Source organism: Phalacrocorax aristotelis, chromosome 21 (genome assembly GCF_949628215.1).
Source record: "Phalacrocorax aristotelis chromosome 21, bGulAri2.1, whole genome shotgun sequence".
NCBI lineage: Eukaryota > Metazoa > Chordata > Aves > Suliformes > Phalacrocoracidae > Phalacrocorax > Phalacrocorax aristotelis.
Window position 1 is genome coordinate 4,983,257 of NC_134296.1, and position 24,704 is coordinate 5,007,960.

Consider the following 24,704-nt stretch of genomic DNA (forward strand, 5'->3'; position numbering starts at 1 on the left):
GGAGATGGGAATGGCACACCAGTGTCCTGTCTCACCGTGGCCTTCCCGCTGTGCCAGGTACCCATGTGATGGAGGGCTCCGGCAGGATGGTGGTGACTGCTGTGGGTATCAACTCCCAGACGGGAATCATCTTCACTCTCTTGGGTGCGGGAGAAGGAGATGAGGAAAAGAAGGTGAAGAAAGGTAAGGAGATGCACTGAAACTGTTTTTTCCCTCCTTTTGCCTTTCACCCTTTCCTGGGAAGCATCCACAGTGTGCAGCAAGCTACCCCCACATCCGTGGGACGCGGTTGTGCGTTAGTGCCTGTGACCCAGGCAGGTACGGTGAGATCTTGAGGCGGCAGTGGGGGATCCCTCCCTGCTGCCCCTTCGCCTGCAGCGTGGGGATCGTGCTGCCTGAGGAAAGCCCCCCCTGCACCCAGACCTCCGCTTGCCAGCTCTTTCGGACACGGCTCCAACTCTCTCTTCTCCAGCCGGCTGCAGCCTGGAGTTACAGGGTAGGGAGGTCGAGGCTCAGAGGGAAAAGTGGCTGATAGTGATGCCCTGCGGTGCCGTGGTGCTCATTGCCTGCCCCGTGGTGGGAAGGTGAGTCCTGGTTGTCGCAGGATGTTAGGAGCCCACCCAGCACCCTGAGGACTTTGCTGAAGATCTCTGCTGGCGTCCCCTGAGCTCCCTGGGGAAGGAGGCGAGGCGCAGAGGATGGCAAGAGGGAGAGGAGAGATTGTGTGCTGGGGGGTGGAGGGTAGGAGAGCAGCCAGGCAGGCTGAGGTGTTCCTGATCGTTACGGGACTCGAATGCTTTCCTACCTCGGCTCTCACATCTTGCTGCTTATTCCCCTGCTCTGTGCCAGCTCCGATAACAGCTTTAAAGCCAGTATCGGTGCAAGCCAGGCTTAGGAAGCTCCTGCTCTCCCCTGTGTCCCTGCACCCCTGTTCAGCAGGTCTGGGCTCGCTGGGAGCAGCAGCGAGGTGCAAGGAGCTGGCAGGAGGGAGCTGCCAGCTGGCATTGCGGGCTGCACAGGCATCCCTTGTGCTGGGGAGCCCTTCCCGGGAGGCGATGCCATGTGGGGAAAGGCTTGCTGGGCCTCTTCTGGCAGCCGTTTCGGCGCTGGGCCGCATGTGCATTGGGTTTCTTCAGCTCTGCTCGCCCGCGGTGGGCGGCTGGCTCGCATCGCTGGGGTTTGGTGGCTGTGGAGCTCTTGGGGTTTAGCTGCCAGCTTGGAGGTGGGAGTACAGGGTGAGATGTGGGAACTGCGCTGCTGTTGGAGCTGAGCAGCAGCTCGCCAGGTGCCCAGGCACGGCGCTCGGTGTCTTCCCAGTCCCCAAACTCTGTCACTCAGCCCCACAGTAAACCCGGCCCTGTGCCTTGCAGTCCTTGATTTGGGTGCAAAGTGGGGCAGGGGGCTTCACTGGCTTATGCCCCACTGTGGTTTTGCGAGGAAGGTATATAACCCCCTTATTGCACAAGGCTTGTTTAGGTTGCAGCAGCCCTGTGCTCCCCATGTTGTGGAGGCAAGTTGAGGAGCCCTGCATGTGGACCTTGCCCAACACAGACATGGGGGGCAGAGCCCCCCACTGTGGGGATGGTCCTGCCCATGGAAGGGGACGAGTCTGTGCCTCCTGGGTGGATCTGCTTGTGCCCAATGGCAGCAGGAGGCAGGGAGCACCGGTGCTCAGCATGTGCTGCACAGAGGTTGAGCTCTGCTTAGGGTTTCTTCTCCCCAAGGGTCTGAGACACCGCTGGCACCCTTTGAAGCACTGACAGGTGTTGTAGTGGGTGCTTTGCAGGTGGGGAAGTGTGAAGCCTTGGGGACACAGTGCCTGGGGGAATCGGGGAGCTCCAGAGCCTCCCCAGCACTGCGAGCTGCGGACCAGGGCACACATAGTGTCCAGAGGGTGACCGCAGGGTGCTGAGCCCTGCGCACGGATGCTGCTGGAGTGGTGCGTGGCCCCTTGGAACAGGGCCGACCTCAGGCTGTCCCATCAGCTGGATGTTGAACATGGGTCCATGTGCTCAGCCCTCCACCCTTTCTCTCTTTGAACAGGTAAAAAAACCGGAGCCCCCGAAAATCGCAACAAAGGTAACCAGCCTCTCCATCCTTTGAACCAGCACCACACTAACTACCAAGCATTCCTCCTTCCTTCCTTCCTTCCTTCCTTCTTCTCATTAGTCTGTGCTCTTTGCTGCTCCGGCGGGACTCTCGCCTCGTTGTCCTGGGAGAGGGTGCAACAGTCCCACGGCCGGCGGCCCTGGCAGGGCATCGTGGTGCCCTCTGGCACCCCACCATGGGCTGTGCTTAGCTGGGATGGGGCTGGCTGGCTTCCCCCATGGCCACCTTGACCCTACGTGGGGCAAGTCTTTGTGCAGAGAGGACAAGGCTCTTCCAGCAGCCCAGACCACTGGCAGAGCATCCCTTTCTTGGGGAAAATCTCATCCATGTTGATGTGAGCCGCAGCTGTGACCTCGTGCCCCTGAAGCCTTTGTGCCCCACAGAAGCTGTCCCTCTGTGGGGTTTGTGTTCGGGCATGGCTGGGGGAGAGACATGGGTCCCCTCACACCATTCCCAGGATGGAATGTCCCACGGGGCCTGGCCAACGCGATGGTTGCACCCTCTCCTCCCATGGCCTCGACTCCGTGAGCGTCTCCTCGCCAGTGTTTCTCACACTGTTCTTTGCAGGCTGTGGAGGAAGCCCATTTCTGCACCTCTCTCTCCACCTCTCTCTCTTTCTCTCTCCTCTCAGCAGTTTGAGTTTCCCTCCTTCCCGTCAGACTGTGTCCGGGTGCTTGTTTTGTCCGTGTCGGGTCTGTTGTAACCGTGGAGGTGTCCGATGTGGAGCTGCCGTGAGCTCTGGGGTATCTCGAGCCATGGAGCGGCAGCAGCCAGGAGGGGACAGATCCCAGGGCAGCTACAGGCAGCTATGGGGCCACCGCTGCTCCTCCAGCCCCGACAGCTGAGGTGGAGCCTCTTGGGGGTGATTCCAACCCTCTTCCCCTCCCATCCCTCTCCAAAACTTCCAGCTGACCTGGGTCTCCCCAGTGCAGACCTTCAGCTGGGCTAGACCAATTACAGCAGCTGAAAGCCTGGCTGTTCTGGGTCCTAAAAACATGATGGATGGCTCAGGGCTGGAATTCAAGGAGCTGGCTCACTCCTCTTCAAACTCCATCCGATTTTCTAACCATCCCCCTCCATCTCACCCCCTCAGTCCCTCCCTTGGCAAGTGATTCCTGCTGAGCTGCCCACAGAGCACTGCAGAGGCGGCACCGAGTGGGAGTGGGGCGCAGAGCAGGGATGCTCATCAGGGGACAGGGGGGACTGGAGCCTCTCTGGGGTCAGCCCAAAGTGCTCCCCATCTGCTGCAGGGTGTAAAGCAGCCCACGGGTGAGGCTAGAAGAGACCTGCCTGCACCCCAAAGCCCGGCCAGAGGGTTTCTTGCAGTGTTGCCTTAGAGGTGTGACTGGTGCAGGGGTCACATTGCAGTGTCAGCTCTGAGGATCATGTATCCATGGGGCTGAGGTAGACGGCAGAAAGCTGCCCCATAGAGAGGTGGCAGGGCCCCGGGACATGAGGTTTCCATGTGCTCGGATGCGTGTGTCATCGGGAATGGTTCGTGGTCTGGGTTTTCTCTCTCTCCCACCACCATCTTTCTCAGTGGTGTCCTACAGGTTTTCCTGGTCTCTCTCCTATTCACACGTGGTGTCTTATCTTGCCCTGGGCTGTAGCTAAAACTCAGGATGGTGTGGCCTTAGAAATCCAGCCCCTGAAGAGCCAGGAAGGGGTGGAAAATGAGGAGAAGGAGAAGAAAAAGGTGAAGGTGCCCAAGAAGGAGAAGTCTGTGCTGCAAGGAAAGCTCACGCGCCTGGCGGTCCAGATCGGGAAGGCGGGTGAGTGGTGGTGGCCTGGCACAAGCTGTCACCCCAGAGCTCTTGCTGGAAGTAGCATGGGCAGAAGGGGCTGTCCCCTTCCCCTGTATCCCCTCACCTGCTGCTCTCTCTTTCCCCCAGGGCTGATCATGTCGGCCATCACGGTCATCATCTTGGTGCTGTACTTCGTGATCGACACGTTTGGGGTGCAAGGACGGCCCTGGCTGGCGGAGTGTACCCCCATTTACATCCAGTACTTCGTCAAGTTCTTCATCATTGGTGTCACTGTGTTGGTGGTGGCTGTGCCTGAAGGTCTCCCGCTGGCGGTCACCATCTCCCTGGCTTACTCTGTGAAGGTGAGGCCATGATGCAGCAGGGTTGCTGCGGGCATGATGGGGAAATTCATGCTTTTGGTTCTGACCTTCTTGGTCATGGTGCCTGTTGCAGAAAATGATGAAGGACAACAACCTTGTGAGACACTTGGATGCCTGTGAGACCATGGGCAATGCGACTGCCATCTGCTCGGACAAGACGGGCACGCTCACCATGAACCGCATGACCGTAGTGCAGGCTTACGTGGGGGACACCCACTACCGCCAGATCCCTGACCCTGAAGCCATCCTGCCCAAGATCCTGGACCTCATAGTCAATGGTGTTGCCATCAACTCTGCCTACACATCCAAGATCCTGGTGAGTTGGAGAACTGCAACCTCACGTCCTCTGGCCTTCTTACTGTTGGCCATCCCTACAGCTCCCATCCTGCCGTACCCAGGTTTGGCACTACTTTTCCTTTCCTTTTTCCTCTCTAGCCACCCGAGAAGGAAGGGGGGCTACCCCGGCAGGTGGGAAACAAGACCGAGTGTGCCCTGTTGGGTTTCGTGCTGGACCTGAAGCAAGATTACCAGGCTGTGCGGAACGAAGTGCCAGAGGAGAAGCTCTACAAGGTCTACACCTTCAACTCGGTGCGCAAGTCCATGAGCACGGTGCTGAAGAACGGCAACGGCGGCTTCCGCATGTACAGCAAGGGAGCCTCCGAGATCATCCTCCGCAAGTAACCATCCTCCCTCACTATGCCGGTCCTCTCCCTGTCCTGTGGGCTTTAGGCTCTCGATGCACTGTGCAGCTGTTTTGGAGGGCTGCGGGGTGAAGGGCGCCCAGCTGCTGTGGAGCAGGGAGGTGACTACTGGGAGGTCCTGCCGTGCAAAGCGTGCAACTCTTAGGGTGGCTTTGGTAAAGCTGTAGGCAGCTGTGGGTATGGGGGACGCCCCCGTTTTGCAGATGGGGAACCTGGGTGACAGGGAGCAGATGACAGTGCCAGCAGCGTGTGCCACTGCCAGTGTCCCTCACCCTCCATCCCGGTCCTGCGTTAGGTGCACCAAGATCCTGGACAAGAATGGTGACCCTCGGGTGTTCAAGGTAAAGGACCGGGATGAGATGGTGAAGAAGGTGATAGAGCCCATGGCCTGCCATGGGCTGCGGACCATCTGCCTGGCCTTCCGTGACTTCCCTGCTGACGCCGAGCCAGACTGGGACAGCGAGAACGAGATCCTGTCTGACCTGACCTGCATTGCTGTGGTTGGGATAGAGGACCCTGTGCGGCCAGAGGTACTGAATCCCAGCTCTGCCCTGGCTGTCATCCACCCCAGCACCTTTCCCTGCTGCTCAGGACCATGAGCCCCTTAAGAAAGCATGAGCAGCTCCTCTGCATCCATCCCTCAAGAGCCCCATGCTACCAGCCTCCTGGTGCTGGCATTTCTCTCCCATACCTGGACAAAATGACGTGGTGGCAGGGTGTTTCCACCCAGACTTCCCCCCCAGCTGCTACCAGGGGCCTGTGCACAAGCCAGACTGCTTCCACATGCAGCTGAAAGGTGCATGGAGGCACCATGCAGGGGTGTTGGAGAGGGGTAGGGCTGATCTAACGGGTTCCTCCCTTGCAGCTTGCTGCCCCGCTCTGCCTCTGCCTGTGCCACAGGGGTGACAGGCAGGCAGCTGGGCTAATGCAATAAGCCCTCCAATACCTGCCTCTTGATTACATTTTGGAGCTTGCCCCTGTGCTCCTGCCTTGCTTGCATCTTTCCTGATTAGATGTTCAAGTATCTGGGTCTGGGAATTGCATTACAGATGCCCCGTCTGCATTGGCTCTGGAGGCTGTTGATTCAATTTGCTAATTTCTTACTAATATCCTCTTCCCCCACCGCTCCGTAATAGATAAACCCATTAGTGCAGCAACGTGCTGCCGGAGCAGTGCAAGGGGGTGGACAAAATGCCCCTGTTGTGATGGATGAGCGGGCCGTGCCTTGGCGCCCGGCACCGCGGCATGACGAGGAGGAGGCATTGAGGTTGCCTTCCCCTTGGGGCAAGGGCTGGAAGATCTCACGCTGCCTGTGCCAGAGGAGCTGCTCCGGACATGTATGCGAGTCTGGCTGGAGCTGTGGCGAGGGCAGGAGGCTGCAGTGCAGGAGCAGCTGGCAGCGAGCAGGAGGGCATCCTCTCCAGTCCCGGCTGGCTTCTGCCTGCGCCCCAGGGACAAATGGCTGAGCTGGTTCTTGGGGGAAGTTTTCACTTCAGTGTCTCATCCCCAGTATGAGCACCGAGCTGAGCCGCTGGTGGGTGCAGGTGGGCTGCTGGCCTGTGACCCCATTGGGGCCACTCCCAGATCCTTTTAGGGAGGATGGGAGAGGAGCTGCTGGGATAGCCGGTGCCAAACCTGAGCGCCCTGCCCTGCCTGTTTCCCCCCAACTGTGTCCCTGTCCCCCAGGTGCCAGATGCCATCCTGAAGTGCCAGCGTGCAGGGATCACTGTCCGGATGGTGACAGGGGACAATATCAACACTGCGCGTGCCATTGCCACCAAATGTGGCATCCTGCTGCCAGGGGAGGACTTCTTGTGCCTGGAGGGGAAGGAGTTCAACCGGCTCATCCGCAACGAGAAGGGAGAGGTGGGAGAGCAGCCCCTGGGTCCTGCTCTGCAGTGAGTGTGGGTGGCTTCTCTTACACTGCTGGGGCTGTCAGGTGCTGAATCCTGCTGGGTTTTCCTCCTCTCCTTGGATAAACGCAGCTGGTCCCTGCAATTGCTGGGATCCTCAGCCAGCACAGCCACAGGGGTGTCCGAGTGCTTGGAGGCAAAGGCGCTGTCCTGGTTGGGTTTGCTCTCCGGTGGGGCAGAAGGTTTCTGGGGCATCCCTACTCCTTCTCACATGTGCCTTGTCCTGCAGGTGGAACAGGAGCAGCTGGATAAGATCTGGCCCAAGCTGCGTGTGCTGGCCCGCTCCTCCCCGACAGATAAGCACACACTTGTGAAAGGTGAGTGCCTGCCGGCTCCCCCAGCTGCTGCTTCTCACCAAAGTGTCTCAGTCTGCTCTGCCCGGGTGCTTTTCCAGCATTATCTGTGCTGGGAACCTGTCCTTAGGACTTACTTTCTCTGAGCTGCTTGTCCCTGTTTCAGGAATTATCGACAGCACCGTTGGTGACCAGAGGCAGGTGGTGGCCGTGACCGGGGACGGGACCAACGATGGCCCAGCTTTGAAGAAAGCCGACGTTGGGTTTGCCATGGTACGGACGGGCGGTGGGTTTTCCCCAGGGGTGGCCTTCACTCTCCAGGCTGAGAACTGATGGCACACTTGGTTATTCTTAACACTAATATTATTTCTGGACTGGAGAAACTCTTCTCCAAATATACAGGATGGCTTAAAGAGGGAAAAAAGGAAACTTCTTTGGAGGTTTGACTTAATTCTCTCATGAGAATTAAATATACTCTAAGTCCTATACAGTCAGTCAGCAAAAGACTGATGGGAAGCAATCTTCTGAGAGTCTGGCTTAAGGCTGGGCTCCTCTGACCCACCTGGAGGGACCATGTCAAGCTGAAGGTGACACAGTGCTTGCAGAACACCCAGAGCAGGGTCCTGCCAGGCCTTGGTTTCTGAGCTTGTGGGGTCCAGGAGAGCTGTGGGAGCTCAATAACTCAGTGTGACTTGGTTTATCCCTGCAGTTCTTTACCCAGGCTCACAATGGGCGACCCAGGCTCTGAGCGCAGTGCTGGCACTGACACAGGGAGTTTGTTTATGGCGAAAAACTCTGATCTCCTGGTTTGCTGCTTTTCTTTGCCCTGTCTGAAAGAAGCAAGGAAACAAACCTGCTGGTTGTAATGGGTTTCCTGTGAATTGTTTAAGTTTAGGTACGTGAGCAGGAGCCAGATGCTGGGTGGAGCCTTATGAGCCTCTGCAGGGAGCTTTGAGCAAATGAGAAATTTTTTGGGAGAAGGGTTTTTACAAAGGTGTTAAATACCCAAGTGCAATTCTGGAGCCTTTAGGACAAACAGCAGGAGGTAGTCTGTCTTCTCTTGGGGACTGTACAGTGGGATTCCCTGCCCCCTTGTGCAGGATGAGACCCTGGCCAGGCACTGGGCTTTGCTGGGGGCTAGGCACCGGGGCTGCGCTGCCCGCGGGTCTCCAGAGAGCAGGGATCAAACGGCATGGGGTACCTTCGGCTGGTCTGTCCAGCTTGCTCTGAAGCTCGTGCCCTGCAACAGCCAGGGGGTTCCCGTCTAAGTTGGGTCTTGCAAATATCTGGAGAGCTCCTCTGGGAAAGCACCAGGGAAAACTGCTTATTACAGGCATCTCTTCAGCGCATTTAATTAGTGCAAAGCGAGCGCCTCTGTGTGCCAGCGGTGAGAAACGCAGCGAGCCCAGCTCCTGCAGAGGAAACTGTGGCCAGCTGAGATGCTGCAGGTGACTTTTGGGAGGCTGTGGGCAGCCCTGCTTGCTGCGGGGCTGCCATCCACCTCGGATGGGGCAGAACCCACCAGGAAAGCACTGGGGCTTTGAGCTGCTGAGCTGTCTCTCTCATTTGGGGGGTCCCAGCCTTCGCTTGCAGCAGACACACCCAACCAGGGATCTTCATGTTCCCTGGCATAAGGAGTAAGGTGTGTTTATAAGCTTCTTCCAGCTTTGCTGCACTGTGGCCCCTGTCTGGGGCACTCACAGTGACAGGCTGTAAAGCTGTTGCTGCCTTGGGCCCCACTCTGGAGCCGAGCTGGTGTCTGTTCTTGAAGGCTTTACTGCTTTGAAGCCTCCTCTCTCTCGGGTGCCTGGATGCAGCCGCAGCAGGACTTGCTGTCAAATGCAGGACTAGCTCTGGCAGATTTTTCTCTCGGGGCTGTTTCTGGGAAGAAGCAGAGCCAGGTGGACTGCAAGCATGTAGCTCGCCCCGTGACTCACCCCATCACTTTCTCCCTGGTCCTCAAGGGCATCGCAGGCACGGACGTGGCGAAGGAGGCTTCGGATATCATCCTGACGGATGACAACTTCACCAGCATCGTCAAGGCAGTGATGTGGGGACGCAACGTCTACGACAGCATCTCCAAGTTTCTGCAGTTCCAGCTGACCGTTAACGTCGTGGCCGTCATCGTGGCCTTCACGGGCGCCTGCATCACGCAGGTACGGGGCCGCTGGGCTCGGCAGGAGAGAGGGGGCTTCTGTGAAACAGGGAGCGAAGAGAGGGTGGTTTTGGTGGCGTGACGTGTTCTCCCCATCTCTCTGCAGGACTCTCCCCTGAAGGCTGTCCAGATGCTGTGGGTGAACCTGATCATGGACACCTTCGCCTCCTTAGCCCTGGCCACAGAGCCCCCGTCCGAGTCCCTGCTCCTGCGCAAGCCGTATGGCCGCAACAAGCCGCTCATCTCCCGCACCATGATGAAGAACATCCTGGGGCACGCAGTGTACCAGCTAACTATCATTTTCACGCTGCTTTTTGCGGGTGAGCTGTGAGGCCCCAGGAAATGTCAAGGGGAAAAGGAGAGGGGCAGAGTCCCAGCACTGCCTCACCAGTGTTGGGGACCCTTGTTCTCAGCTGTCACTTGGTGACCCCACACTGGCCAGGACAGAGCTTACTTAATGGAAGGGAAGTGGAGGGGTGTTAAGGGAGAAGGTTTACACTGACCATGTGGGTCTGCATGTGGGTGCAGAGACAGTTTTAGCCAGGGCAGCAGGTTTTCAATGTTTTTAAGGAAACAAGGGTTCAGTGAGGTTAGCATGGGGGACTCCAGCTGGGTCCAGGGATTTTCAGCAAGAGCCTGGCATCCTAATTCCACCTCCACCAGTGCAGAGCAGAAGAAGCAGGATCTCATCTTCTCCTCTTTTCCCCACCCTTCCCCATCCCCTCTCCAAAACCCCTTGTCTGCTTAGGGGAGAAGTTTTTTGACATCGACAGTGGCCGGAATGCCCCGCTCCACTCCCCGCCCACCGAGCACTACACCATTGTCTTCAACACCTTTGTCATGATGCAGTTGTTCAACGAGATCAACGCCCGCAAGATCCATGGGGAGAGGAACGTCTTCGAGTCCATCTACCGCAACCCCATCTTCTGCACAGTGGTGCTGGGGACATTTGCAGCTCAGGTGAGGCTGCAGGAACAGTGCTGGGAATAAGATGGGACTGGGAGGGGACCATGCTGCAGGCAGGACCTGTGTCTGCTGCAGTCACTGCCCACATCTCTGTCCTGTCCCCTTATTCTTTGCCAGCAGCTTCTTGATGACTCGAAACCTGAATTTTGGGGTCTAGAGTGTGTTGGGAGATGCCAGGGCCTGCCAGCCCGCATGCCGGTGGTGTCCTGTAAAGTTGCTAGCCTAGATGTGAGGTCCTTGCTCCTCTCATGATCCCAGAGAGAGGGGAAAAGATGTGTGACCCCAGGGGACCTTTTCATCCCATCGCTGTGCCACGCAGCCCTTGGAGCTCCGCAATGTGTGACTTGTTCTCTCCTGTGCTGTAGATCATCATTGTGGAGTTTGGTGGGAAGCCGTTCAGCTGCTCTGGGCTCACCCTGAGCCAGTGGTTCTGGTGTATTTTTATCGGAGTGGGAGAGCTCCTCTGGGGCCAGGTAAGACCCAGTCTGAAAAACATACCACGTGCCTCCACGTCACGGTGTGCTTGCAGCCCAGCCTGCTTCTCCCTGCTGCTTTGCTGCCTCTATTCTCCTCAGTATTTGTTCAAGGCAGCTTTGGAAGGGGGGTGTGATGCTCCATCCCAGTACCACCCCAGCAGTGAGGAGGGGAGGCTGCTGATCTACTCCTCATTCCCACCCTGCTTGCGTTGGGGCATAGCCAGTGGTGGTGTGTCTCAGCTGTATCCTGGCGTCTCTTGGCTGAGTCCTGGCAGCTCGCCGCAGGAATGCTCCCCCTTGGTCAAGGCTGGTGGTGGGCTCCACGCTGCCATCGCCTGTGGGCTAAGGAGCTGCTCTCTCCCTGCCTCTCCCCAGCTCATCTGCACTGTCCCAACCAGCCACCTGAAGTTCCTGAAGGAAGCTGGGCATGGCATCACCAAGGAGGAGATCCCAGAGGAGGAGCTGCCTGAAGATGTGGACGAGATCGACCACGCTGAAATGGAGCTGCGGCGTGGGCAGATCCTGTGGTTCAGGGGTCTCAACAGGATACAGACGCAGGTACTGTGGGGCAGCGGGTACTGTGGGGCTCTTCCTTCTCTCTCTCTTTCTTTCTCTTTCTTTCTCTCCAGGGTCTCTGTCTGGAAAGAGGCAACGGCTGCTGCTTGGAGGATGCCATCGCCTCCTGGGCTAGACTTCTCCCACCACCTGTGCCTTTCTAGGTCTGCCCTGGTTGGGGAACCAGGACAGCCTGGCTTTCGGGGACAGCTCAGGGTGGGGGGAGGCGCCGGTCTGCTCTGATGCAGAGCGCAGCACCCTGCAGCTTGAGGCCAGGCTGGTCTCCAGGGGGCTGGATGTGCTGCTGATGGGCACCTTGCACAGCAGAGGAGGGGGCTCAGAAGCTGCTGGGGGGCCATGGAGCCCCCCCAGGCTCTTACCGAGTTGTGCAGTGGGTCAGTATTGAAGCTGCTCTTGGTCGCTGCTGGGATGCCCCTCCCAGTGGGGAATGTGCCCAGGGAGACTCTGCTGGCGCAAGAGCCTCTTCTGGTCTTGCTCCTCTGCTGCTCTCTGTCCTTCCCGATGGCCCTTTGGCCAAGGGCTCTTGCCACTCCTTACCAGCTCTCCAGCCTCCTTGCCTGGAGCTCTTGGCCCCACAGCACAGAAGAGGAGGAGAATCTGTCTGTTAATATAGTTTTTACATCAGCTGTTTCTCCCTGACTCAGTTTTCCCTGAGAGGGTGTGTTGTTCTCCCCCGACTGCTGGGCAGGGCAGGGAGAGCTCCCTGCAGCAAAGTCACTGCCCCTGGTCTTTCCTTGAGGCCTGGGCAGAGCTGCCCCATGGAGGAAAGCTGTAGCCCCCATGGGCCTCTGGCTTTCAGGGCTGCTGTGTTACTTTCATTCGTTCTTTTGTGGCCCTCCAACAGATGGAGGTAACAAAAATGCTCCAGACGCAGGGACTGGAGCGAGCACAGCAGCCGTATTGTGCCACGTTAACTTTGCTTCTCCTCTGTGAAACGTTGCCTTGATGGTTTCAAGGTGAGGTTCAGCCTTGTTCCCTGTCTGCGCTGGAAGCACTGGGCTGTTTCAGAAGTGGGTCCAGATTGTTGGAGCCCCAGTAGGCGTGAACAGCCGCAGTACCAGCGGCCAGGCATGGAGCCTCCAAGGCGCAGCCGTGGTGGACCTGGGCTGAAATGCGCTCATGGTCTTGCAGTATTAAAGGCGCTCCTGGATGTTGGCATGTTCTGGAGCCTCTTTAGGGACTCCTTTCCTGGATGCTCAAGCAGAGCAGCTGGCAGGTCCAACCCGAGCATCCTGAGGGCTTCTGTCCTGAGTCAGTGTGTCTTAAGCGAGAGGAAAGGGCTCTTCCCTGTGCGCTGGGGAAAAGAGGGTCCCTTTGTGAAGGGAGATCAGACTGCAGTGTGTAAAATACCTCCAGGGTGAACTAGAGCTGCACGTGGGTCCGGAGAAGGTGTCCCTTCCCGAGGAGCCGTGCAGCCAAGGCGGGCGAGCTGGGGCTGTGCAGGGCTGTGTGCTCTGCCAGCAGGCTGGCTGGCATGGGGCTGGGGACAAGCTGCAAAGTGTCTGGGAAGCCACGGTGGCACACAGATGCTGTTCAGTTCCTCTGGCCTTGGTGTGGCTCCACAGAACAACTGTGGCCCACCACCAATGGTGCTTCCTTGCTGCATCCCTGCCTGCCCCTACCAGCTCTGTTTCTGAGCCCTGTGCAGAGCAGTGAGCCTAGGGGAGAGGTTGAAACGTCTTCCAGCACAGCTGGCTGCCATGGGAGCTGTGGGCGTGTGGTGTGTCCCAGGATTCAGCCCCTCAAGTGTACATCCTATTGGGCTGAGGGACCAGAAACACGTTCCCAGTGCAATTTTCTGGACCACCGGCTGCCAGCCAGCTCACATCTCTGCCTGCCCTCTCTCTTTCTCTGCTCCTCCTGCAGATTGTCAGGATAACCCAAGGTGTTTCCTCTATCGCTCCCTCCCACCAGAGTCTCTTTCTTGGTGGTGGGATGAACCCTGCCCCTCTCATACCTGTGAGAGCGGGGCAGAGGCTGGAGGTTGACCTCTCCTCTGCTCCCAGAAACACCAGCCGAACCCAGTGTGGGTTTACGGGAGCATGGGGTGGGGGGCTCTCTCTCCCCCTTCTCCCCGCCTCTCCGTCCTCCTCCTTCCTTCCTGTCCGTGTGTGTCTGCCCAACCTCCCTGCTCCCCTCCATCCCTGACCCCTCTCCCTGTCTCTAGCCGGGGCGACGCTATCTCACTCTCTGGTTCTTTGCAGATGGACGTAGTTTACACATTCCAGACCGGCGCCTCCTCTTTGCAGGGAGCCCTCAGGAGACAGCCTTCCATCGTGAGCCAGCACCACGATGTAAAAAATGTTTCTAGCCCAACCCATGTAGCTCTTTCCTCCGTCAATTCCACTCCCACCACTTCTGCTGTTGCTGCTGCTGCTGCATCTCCTCCTGCGGGCAGTGAGTGATAGTCTATTACAATGCATGACTTCTAATAACCACAGAGAGCACCTGCACCAACCTAACCCAGCCTGTTCTCTCTCCCTCTAAACCTTGACTTGCACACTGATTTCCAAAATGAAGGATGGGGCGGGAGAGCGTTTTAAAAAAAAAAAAAAAAGTTCCTATGCTGTAACAGCTTTATGATACTTTGTGGTCCTTACCCCACCACCCCCCCCCCAATTCCTTGTTGCTTCCTCCATTTTTACCTCTTCTCCTCCTTTGCAGGACTGATGTATGAGCCCACCCTCCTGAGGGGTGCAAAAATTGGCAATTCTGGTTAAAAGAACCCTGTGTTTATGAGCAACTAAAAGCATTGCTGTGAAAAGGGCACACTGCACCCAAAAGCTGCCGTTTCCTTCCGATGAGGCTCTGCCCAGCCCCAGGATGCCCCAGGAGGGCAGGGATGGGCAGAGGCATTGCTTTTGCAAAGCTGTAAATCTGTTTGGAGGCAGAGTGGCTGCTCAGACCTTCCCACAGCAGTTAGGGTGCTACTGGGGTTGGCTGAGCTGCGGTAATGGGACGCCTGCATGCTCTCTGCCTCTTGCACATGTGTGAGAAGGTGTGTTTGCTCCTGCCTTGGTTGGGAGTCTGGGTGGTGTGTGAGAGCAGCCGGTTACCGTGGCTCAGCTGGCCAGTGGTGATGCATCGGAGCTGCTCGGCGCCACTCACCTGCAGCTCAGCCTGCTGTTTCAGAGCTGACTTGTAAGCAAGCAGCCTCCCCTGTCCCGCCTGTGAACTTGCATGCTGGGCGAGACAGAGCTGAGCGAGCCCACGCACGTAAGCGTGCCTTTTGCTGCCCTGGAGCTCTGCGGGGACGGCCCAGGGCTCTGCTAGTCCCCTGTCGTAGCCAGAGCATTGCTGCCCCATGGCAGCGGCTCGTCAGTGCCCGGCTTGTTCTGCACGCGCTGGTTCTCAGTGTATGCAGAGACACGCGACTCTCTGCATGCAGACAGAGATGGAAAACACGGCCCTGCTGAACATCTGTGGCAAAGCTGGATCCTGGATCTAGTTGTGGGGTTCCAGACCAAAGAAAAGCCCTCTCCGTGTTCATTGTGAGCTGCAGATATGGGCTTGTGAGCACGTGAGTGTGCATTCTCTCTGCAGGGCTGTGCCAGGCTATGAGTAGGTAGTGTGTCTTTCCCGGATAACTGGCTTTTTTTTTTTATTGCACAGTCATTTTCTGTGTTCTCCTCTTATTAAAGAAATACCCTTGGTGACTTTTTTAATAGCTTTCAGTCTCCGCTGTTTATGTACTGTGGGAGAGAAAAGAGAATTTCTGATAATTTTGTTTTCTCTATTTAGCTGACACTGATGCTTGAATTTTATTTTGTTTAACCCCAGTGTTTCTGAAGCAGCACAGCTGCCTTCTGTTCCCGACTGCATCTGTGCACCACCAACACTTTGTAATCAGAAGAAAACCTAGAGAGGTCTCAGGGTAGTGGGCCTGGGTGGACAAGACCAAAATGCAAGGGTTTTTTTCAGTCTGTGGATTAATATTCTCCCTGATTTGCAGCAAGGGAATAGATAACTTGGATAGCTTGTGCCCTTCCAGGCAGCAAACAACTTTACCGGAAGCTAACCCAGGTCGCTAAGTCTTCCCTCTGTTTTCTGCCTAGACTTGTCTCTCTTTGCTGCTTCACTTTCCTCTCTCTCAAAGCTCCACTTCCCTCCATACAGATTAATGGTGTCCCTCTGTCTTCCACTGCACTTCTGGGGGATGAGTTCTCCAGGGCTGGACCTCGGCAGCCCCGCCTGCTGTGTCCCTGCTGGGGCGATGGAGGAGAGGGAGGGCTTGGGAATGACCCTCAGGACACGGTTCACAGAGCTGAGCTGGTCTCCCTTGAGGGTTTTGCCCTGGTTTGAGGGAGCTGGGCAAAGCAAGCCAGGGGTCAGTGGTGGAGCTGATGCTGGCTTCGTGCAGAAGATGTAATTTCCATCTCCGCGTGAGCAGTGGGGTTTGCCCAGCACGTTGCGGTGCTGCAGTGATGGTGTGAAATGAGAATAAATTCTAAGCTTTTGGAAATTATGCAGGTTGTCGAAGGTTTCAGGTGGAGAGAAGATGCAAGCCTGCCGTGGGCAGGAGGGAGGGCTTTCAGCTTGGTTGGGGAGGACTTCATTTTTTGTTTGCACTGCCTGGCTCATTCAAAACACATTTCCTTGCTGTTAAGTTCCTTTGACAAGGGAACAGCTGAATGAATTTCACAGCAGTTGTTGACAGAGATGGTTAAATCAAAGTAAGAAAATCTGAGGAAAGCTGCAGCAGAAGTTTACTGGTGGAGCTGAAGGCAGTGATGTGGTAGATAAGCATTGGTGTGCATCCAGACCCTGAGGTGATGGGGCAGGGAGGGCTTCTATGAAGCTACTCCTACCTCTGAGCTTGTACTAGGCTGACCACCTACTTGCTTTGGCAGTCACCTAGGCTCTCGTCGGCTTGTTCAGATTGGTTATACTTGTAGTTGGTTGTGCATGCTGCATGCTGGTCAGTGCTTGCAGTTGCTGTTCTCGTGATGTTGATGATGTGATAGATTATCAGTCTTGGTAGAAGGTGGCCTGCTTGGTGATCTCCCTTATCCTGTGTATTCACACTAAACATTGAATTTATCCAGGATCTTACTGTGGTTGTTAGCACAGCAAACACAGCTCTGAATTTCTGTTCCCAGCTACATAAACTTTCCATTTTTGCAGGCCAGCTGGTGCTCCAGCATCGTGGGGGGGGGTACCTGGCGCACGCTCATCTCCTCATGAGTGTCTGTCATCCAGCTCACGTGTGTGTGCGCCGGTGTGTGTGTGTGTGTGTGTGTGTGCAAGAGCTGGCTTGTTTGTTTCTAGCCGGGATGTGCTGAGCCTGTGCCAGGGGGATGCCGCATTGCCGCTCTGTGGTGCGGCACCACCTTTCTGAGCCAGATGGAGAGTGGACTCAGAAGGGCATCCTTCATGAAAGGGGAACCCTGGAACATCTTGCAGGTAAAATCTCCAGGGTTCCAGGCACAAGACTCTTCTTTGAGTAACTTCTCTGGTCTGGTTTTGTCAGTGCTGTTTGTGCTGAGACCAAAGATCACTAGGGAGCTCTTGCTGGCTGTCCTGGTTTGTGACTTCCCTCCTAGCCTGGCCATGTACCAGACCAAGGTGGACAGTTTAACCCGGCTCATCTCACCAGGAAGAGAGGTGTTGTCTCTGTTCACCCACCAGATCTGCAGCCCATTCACGAAGAAGTGGCAGAACGCACATGTATCTTTATTTGCCTCATCAGCTTGCAAGGGGATATCTGAATCGTTCTCCCTCCAGCAGCTCTGCACGTTCTCTACCCCCTTGGCCAGCAGCTGAGCGATGGGGAGGCTCTCCAGGGTGTAGCACAGGGATGCTGCGGAGGAGCACCCCTTTTGTGGGATCTGTGGCTCTTCCTTCTTCTGTGCCCCAGCCTCAGGCCACAGTGACACCATGAGAGCAGGCAGGGGACATGAGCGGGGACTGGGTGCCTTGGGCATTGGGACAGGTGAAGGTAGCTCATGAGTAGCAATGCTGCTTCCACAGGGCAGGAGGCAGAGCAGGACGACTGGCACTGCTACAAGGAGGTGTTACTGCTGCACCCAGCGCTGCTGAACAAAGTCTTACAGTGGTCTGGGGGCAGTTCCTTCAGAGAGGAGGAGTTGAGCGGGTCTCCTGGTCCCAGATGAGCTCTGCCTAACAGAGGAAAGACTTCTATTGCTTCCATAAAACACGAGAGCTTGTGCAAGATGTTTGGTCCCTGCAGACAGCTTTTGTCAGTAGCTTCCTCCTCTATAAAGGGAGGAGACAGCCCAGTTCCTGGGTGACTGGGAGGGTGCCACGAGCCAGGGGGATGCTGGTGCGACCAGCTGTGGCAGGATGGGGAGAACTCTGGAGAGAGGCAACCTGCTGGCTCTGGCCTGAAAGAGAGTCATCAGGGAGAGCATCGATGTAAGACACAGCAGAGCAACCCGAGGGATGCTTTGGAGGGCACTGTGTGGTGGGTAGCTCTCAGCTTCACAGTAAAAGGCAGTGCCACATGTGTGATTCCACCAGGTCCTCTAAGGCTCGGGAGACCTTCAGCTGCTCAGTTTGTTGGCTTTGCTTCAAAAGCCCCACATATTGCATTGCTCTCCTTCAGTTTATGCCTTTTGGCATCTTTGAAGTGATTCTAGCCCTGAGTCATCCCCGAGAGCTGGAGCGCTCTGCCGCACCCGAGGTGCACGTGTTGGTTGTCTGACGCACACCAGCACCCGCATGTCGCTGCCTTGCGGGCGCCGCAGTGAGTGTGACAGTAGCACCAGGGTGGAGAGGTCGTCTGCAGCCCCACCGTGCTGCCACCTCCTGCCCCTTTGTTTGCTGGATCTGACGCTTGTCACCCATCCAACCGATCAGCTGTGACTTGGCTGCAAGGGAGGGGAAAGAGCTGGGAGGGTTCAGGGCTGGATTTCCAGAGGGCCTGGAGGAAGCAGTGAATCTGCTGCTAGCCACCATCAGGGCTTGTTTCCAGCCCTCTCCCTTCCAGTGCAATGGAGGTGGCAGAGCCATACGCTGGTTGTCCAAACTGGGCTTTGGATCTCCTGCTTGTAATTGTTGAGCCTGGCTTTTGGTGGTGCTGACAGCCTGTGACTTTCACAGGAGTGGTGCGGTGCATGGCTGGGCTTGCTAGCAAAGTTCCGGGTTGTTTTTTTGTGCAGAGCATCCAAAAGAATTAGCTGCCTTTGGAAACAGATGGGTTGTCTTCAGCATGTCTGTGTAGGGAAGGATCCAGAGCTCCAGCCCAGGATCTAGGTGGCAGCCGTGTGGGGAAACTCGCACAGATCTGGCTTCCTTCCTGCATGTTTAGCTGGTCTGGTTTTACTGGTCATGGCATCCACTTGGACCTACTGCTTCACATGGGCTTGAAAAGTTTGTGGCACCTTTTTAAAGCCCATTCCTTTCTATAGGTCTAAAAATGAAATAGAACAAACGCACCCATCGCTCACACAGTAGAGTGTTTTGCCTTGAAGTGAACCCACCGTTTGTCTAACCCACCTCTTTTTTGAGTTGTAGTTCCACCTTTTTGTCCTCGTTTATACACACAGATACGCGTGCGCACATGTAATGACAACTAATGCATTTTGGCTTCCATTCATTTGAAGTGATCTGGGTTTTTTTGAGTTTTTTTGTGTCTTTTCTTGCAGCTTCTGAAGTCGCCCCATAGTCGGTTGATTCCCCATCACACACCTAGTGCCTGAGTCTGATCCATGTTGGCCCTCCTAGTTCACCATAGATCTCTCATTTTGACTTAGCTGTCTGTTCAGTAGTGGTGACTGTTGTTGTTGTTGTGCTTTTTGTTCTGTTGTGTCTTTATTATTTTTTACTTTCTCCTGGGAGCTCTGGCCTCTCGTAGCCGCTACTAACCCTTCTTTTGTTTATCCCCCACGCTCCTCGCCTCTCGGCAGATCAAAGTGGTGAATGCGTTCCGTAGCTCCTTGTACGAAGGCCTCGAGAAACCCGAATCCAGAAGCTCCATCCATAACTTCATGACTCACCCAGAGTTCATCCTGGAGGAAGATGAGCCTCGAACACCATTCCTTGACAGCGCTGAAGACGACCCCGAGACTGACGGACTCAAAAAGCGAGGTGGGGGTAGCCTGGGTGGATCTACATCCCTCAACAGAAATAACAATGCAGTGGACAGCGATCAAGCTGAGGTCACCGTCCCGGAGCCCGAAAGCCCCTTACACAGCTTGGAGACATCGGTTTGACCTTAGAACTTCGAACCCCCCCCTCCTCCTCCACCTTCGCCCTGTGTGATATTGGCACCAGTAACTGATCACACACTGCGGTCACTTCGTGTCAAACTGCGCATATGTATATCATTTTGGTGTTTTGTTTGGGGTTTTCCTGTTTTGTTTTGGTTTTTTTTTTTTGTGGGGTTTTTTACCATTATTTAGCAGTGGGAACCAGAGTACCACGATCCGGGGTATCAGGAGAGAGGCTAAGCCAAAATTGTGCATCTCCATCCCTAATTTTCAGTGGTACTCGCCCAAGTGAAGCAGCCAGGTTATTTCCTCTCCAAGAGTTGGGCTCCATGCGTCTGTAGGGGGTTTTCACTTTGAAAAAAATGCATGTTCAAAGAAAGCTCAAATTGTTGTAGTCTTACATGCACGCTCTCAGCCCAAGGGCTGGGGTGCACTTGTGACTTTACTTTTTTTCCACTTGTGGTTTTTAGGGTTTTTCTTCTAATGTTGGGCTCTGTTCTTTGCTTGTGGGAGTTGCCCCCAGTAACTTCACAGCGGGAAGTGGGGGAGTTCGCACTCTAGTGCGAAAATTTAGAAATAAACAAACAAAATAAAACCTAGCCAGGGGGGAGGTGTTTACTCACAGGATGATAGATACAGGGATGTACACCAGTCTTCCACCTCGAAAAATGGTACCTAGCCTTTACAGTTCCTCCTCCATGTGTGCGCGCACACTCTCTCTCTCTCCGTTTCCAAAGCAGTAATTGGTAGACAAGGAACGAAGGTGACTTGGCTGTAACCTTGCTGGATGTAAAAGATTCTGATTTTCGTTCTTCTACAAAGCAAGGTGGAGGTGAACTGGCAGTGGAAGGGTGGTGAAGAAAAACCCCGTAGCTGTGAGAGACAGAGCTCCTTCCTGGGGAGGCTTAACAGATGCATTTCTTCAGCTCTTGAACAGCTGTGAAACTTTTGGTGAGAGCCTTGCAAAGGTTTAACGGCTCCTGCCATCAAAAGCAGAGGGACTGTTGCCTGTTCTGGCTTGTCTGTACTGTTGGATTAAATAATCTTTCAGCCTTGGAGTACAAGCTCCGGTTGACTGCTGAGGAACCCCAGAGGATGCTCCAGCTGTGCCCACCAGCTCTGCGCATCGCTGCTGAAGTGTTAGCAGGCGGAACGGAGAACAAGCATTGGGTTATTGACAGTACAGTGGGTCAACTCCTCGATCATGGAAAGGATGAGTCAGGTTGACTCTTTAGCTGGTGGAGGGGAGGGAGGCTCCATGGCCAGTGGGAGGACCCTCGATTTCCACAGCACTTCTGTAGCTGATTTGCCAGTGGAGGCAATTCCTCACAGAGGTGGCAGGTTGGTTGGTTGGCTGTGGGTCTTCCAGAGAAGGTGCTGCATGGAGACTTTGCCTCACTTGATGCTTTTTTTTGAAGGTCATCTCTTCACCCTGCGTGTCCTGCCTCCGCTTTGTCTCTTAAAACCATTTGGTGAGAGTCCTGGTTTTTTGGAGCAGAGACCCCAGGTGTCCTGGGCAAGTTGGCTCTGAACTGACCCTCTTGTGAAGCCATGGGACAGAGCAGGAGGCAGGAGTTTGCTTTGCTTGGGATTAGTTTCTTCTCCGTGGGCTCTTGCTGGTGCACCCCTGGTTACTGGCCCCAGGCAGGCAGGGCTGGAGGAAGCTCTGCTGCCTTCTCTCCTTTGTCCTGCTTGGTTGGAAGCAGAGAGAACCTGGTGGTAACTGGCTGTACAACATCATCATCTTTGCCCAGCCTCCATCCCTGGAAGCAGAGAGGTTTTAGCGAGAGGGTGGGCTGGCTGGTTTCTTCTTTTCTTTCCTTTAAGAACGCACAGCAGAATCTCCCGTGCCTTCTCCGAGCACTGCCTGCAGCACCACCTGCCACGCGAGGGCCCAGTACTTTGCCAAGAAATAAGTGTTCCTTAAACGACAACTCAAACCAAGTGTCTTTTGGTTTGTTTCCAGCCCAGCACTGACTCGTCCCTTCCTTGGTGTGGGAGGAGGGAAGGACGAGGTTGCCCCATTCCTGCCCCAGGTAGCTAAGGAAAGGTCCTTCTCCCAGGTCCCCTGCCTCGGTGCTGGCAAAGGGGGTGAAGGCTGGGCTCCGTACACTGCCAACAGCAAGAAGAAATTGCCACCACTGCCCATCTCGATTGCAAATTCAGTGTCAAGCCCCCTGCCCGCGCAGACAAGCCCATCGCTGCCCTCCCTGTTCCTCCTTCGCACGAGCTGAAAAAATACCTTGGGCAGGACCGGGGGGTCAGGGGATGTTTTCTTGGGTTATACACAAGTGGTGACAGGAAAGACAAAAGGGGTGGTTCTGGGGTTTGGTTCTGTACTAAAGGTGACATTACTTAAAAGATCACTTTTTCTATTTTAAATACTTGCAAAAAAAAAAAAAAAGAAAATATCGTGTTCTTACAAGCTTACATAAATATTTATTAAATACTTTGGGGGGGATACACCGATTTTTTTTTTCTTTTTTCTTTTGATATTTTTTTATTACCTCAGACCTGTTTTAAAAAAAACAAAGAAAAGACTTAAACCAACCAAAAGCCAACTTTGGAGGCTCTCAAAGTCACTCCCAGAAATCTGTGACTGGCAAGTTGCCACAAGGGTCTGGTTGTTCCTTAGTTGATATATTTTTGTTGTTCTAGTTTCCATATTAGGAGGGGGAGAAATAATTATATATAAATATTATGCAAAAAATATAGTTTTCTTTAGATCAGAAACTGATATTTTTACGTCAGCCATATGTATTTTGTTTAAAGAAAAATAAAAAAAAAATCTTGAGTCCTGCGTCTGCAACGGCGCGTGACTCTGTGACGGCAGTTCAAAGTGACAGGTAATTAATTCAGCGTATCAGCGATCGGATGCCAGTCAGCTTCCTTTTCTCTGAGCAGCCATCTTTGTACTAGATGTTAGTTGGATGACACAAATGGGTTTTTATATAAATTATGTTGGTATGGCTGATTGCTTAAAGTATAAACGTTTATTGTGCATACATCTTTCCTGTAAAGTATTTTTTTCTATTTAGTTTCAGTGATATACTGGCAGCAGATGACTATTGGGTTAAGTTATTGAGGATATTACAAAAGAGTTGGGGGAGATTGGTGCTCTATGCTGAAAGGCATGGTCGGCGGCACAAACTTCGGGGACTCTCTGCAACATGCCTTGAAAGAGGGGGAGATATATATATTTTTTTGCTTTGTTTGAACTGCCACGAGTGTGCACGGGGGAGAGTGCCATGCCAGACAGGAACCGAAGTCATACCCTGTGATATGTGTTAACTTGCCTTGGAATGCTTTGTTATTAAAACACTCTGAACATAATTTTGCATCCAGTTCTTAATAACAGTAGGGTCTCTGGTGGTGGTGGTTTTCTGTTAAATAAATTGGCAGATTGGTACCAAAGACATTACACCACGTCCTGTGTGCATTGCTGAACAGGCATTTTTAGGCATTTGCATTATGTGATAAGGTTTCCTTTGATTTGCACAGGGGTTATACTTAATTTTCAAAGGTTTTGTGCAATAAGCTTTGAGGAATATTTTGAAACAATCTCAAGAAGGAAAAAAACTAAATAAAATTTTAGCATGGGCAGCCTTTGGCTTTCCCCAGCTGAGGAGTAGGTGTCCTGTAGTGCTCAGCCCCTTTAGGAATGCTTCTCGGGGTGACAAGACGTTGGGGTGAATGGAAAAGCCCCATCCCAGATCCAGGGAAGGCATCTGCAAGATGCCATTGCCAATGCCTGTTGCCCTCCATGATTGCAGGGACCAAGCACCTCGAAGAAGAGTCCCTGCAGGCTTTTGTACCTCTCGGGGGAAGGACACATGTACCTGCCTGCCATCGCTCCTCAGCGCTGGGTCCAGCTCCTACAAGTTCATCGAGGTGGAGCATGCAACCTATAAAACACCCTCCTGCAAGCCCAGCTCTTCCCCGATGGGGCACGGCGACGTGGAGGTACCGCTCTCCTGGTCCTGCCCAACCAGCGAGGCTGCGGGGCAATGCCAGTGTGTTTCTTGGCACCCAGCTGCTCCTCTCCAGCGTCTCTCTGCCAAGGCTGTCCCCTGCCACTGAGACTGGCTGATGCCTGGCTGTCCTGCCTCTGCTATCCTCCTGCCCAACAAAAAAATACATTTTTCATTCAGCAAAGCCCATGGCTAAAACTGCCTTTAGTTTATTTCCTCCCCTTAAATAAATATATATATATATACACAGTATTAAGCCAACATTTGTGTGTGTATATATATTTATCCAATGCTCTCACAACAAAACTTTCTTTCAAAGAGGGCACGCAGATCTGAGTTTTTCTTTTCCAGTAACTAAGTATAATAAGCACTGGTATTTTTGTATAAAAACAGAAAAATACAAAACAAAAGACTGAATATTATGTGGTATGCATGACATTAAAAAAAAAATAAATGGTGGTTTCAAAGCAATATGTACCCTGGTGTTTGCCATATCCTAGAGTCCAGCTTAAAGTGCACCTGATCTGTATTGCATTTTGATATTAATCTCTATGTACAATGTTTTGCATGTAATTTATATGGTTCTTGGGAGAAAAATTTTTTGAATGAATTGTCAGCTGGCTTCTTCTGAGAAAACAGACTCCAAGCAGAGATAATATTCAAAGTGGAAGCGGATGAGTGGTTGAGGGGTGGGAAAGGGGTACATAGCGGGAAAAAAAAAAAAAAAGCGTGCTGGGGGTGGGGGAGAAGGGTAATGGTTTTGAATCAATAAAGCTTTGGCTGTTGAGCAAACAATGCGCAAGTGCATCCAGAGAATAAAATGTGCCCACATGTAACTGTGACGTCCTCAGTGTGTCCACCAGCTTGTGAAATCAATCCTGCATCCTCTCCTAGCGCTGGATGAATGGCTGGGCCTCCCCTCAGAGCAAGCCGGAGTGGGAAAGTGGGGCCTGTGGGGTGGAAAGAGGGATGGCAATCAAAAGCAACCCCACCACTACAAAAGCACCCCTCTCTGCACAAGCCTCGCTATTGAGAGGCAGGGGCTGGCTGGTTGCACCCAGCACTTTGTCTCAAGCATGGCTTCTTCCTTTTCCGAGCAAAGTCCAGAATTCGCTGTCAAATGCCATCCGGTGCTCCTGGGCTATGTGTCAAGCTGCCCTTAAGCAAAGATCCTCCCTTGTCCCCTACCCTGACGCTGTGTCTGCGGTGCCTCTAAGGTGATGCTCGGTGGAGGTGGTGATCTTCATC

The 24,704-nt window shown here is 54.2% G+C and overlaps 1 protein-coding gene across 5 annotated transcripts in view; it reads left to right on the forward strand.

Moving 5' to 3' along the window:
• The window catches only part of ATP2B4 (ATPase plasma membrane Ca2+ transporting 4), a 51,939-nt gene extending 29,121 nt beyond the window's left edge, over positions 1-22,818 (forward strand). For 3 of the 5 annotated variants that reach the window (XM_075115867.1, XM_075115869.1, XM_075115868.1), the window contains exons 6-22: positions 58-183; positions 2,044-2,079; positions 3,720-3,881; positions 4,002-4,216; positions 4,308-4,550; positions 4,670-4,911; positions 5,231-5,465; positions 6,622-6,801; positions 7,078-7,165; positions 7,308-7,414; positions 9,106-9,297; positions 9,403-9,616; positions 10,045-10,256; positions 10,628-10,735; positions 11,114-11,296; positions 13,519-13,608; positions 19,183-22,818. In XM_075115867.1, coding sequence (XP_074971968.1) covers positions 58-183; positions 2,044-2,079; positions 3,720-3,881; positions 4,002-4,216; positions 4,308-4,550; positions 4,670-4,911; positions 5,231-5,465; positions 6,622-6,801; positions 7,078-7,165; positions 7,308-7,414; positions 9,106-9,297; positions 9,403-9,616; positions 10,045-10,256; positions 10,628-10,735; positions 11,114-11,296; positions 13,519-13,608; positions 19,183-19,488 — 2,939 coding nt within the window. In that variant the 3' untranslated portion in view covers positions 19,489-22,818. Of the gene's footprint in view, positions 1-57; positions 184-2,043; positions 2,080-3,719; positions 3,882-4,001; positions 4,217-4,307; positions 4,551-4,669; positions 4,912-5,230; positions 5,466-6,621; positions 6,802-7,077; positions 7,166-7,307; positions 7,415-9,105; positions 9,298-9,402; positions 9,617-10,044; positions 10,257-10,627; positions 10,736-11,113; positions 11,297-13,518; positions 13,712-19,182 lie in introns of all 5 variants that reach the window. The other 2 variants (XM_075115871.1, XM_075115870.1) reach the window with 2 other exon arrangements.
• The last annotated feature ends 1,886 nt before the right edge of the window (positions 22,819-24,704 follow it).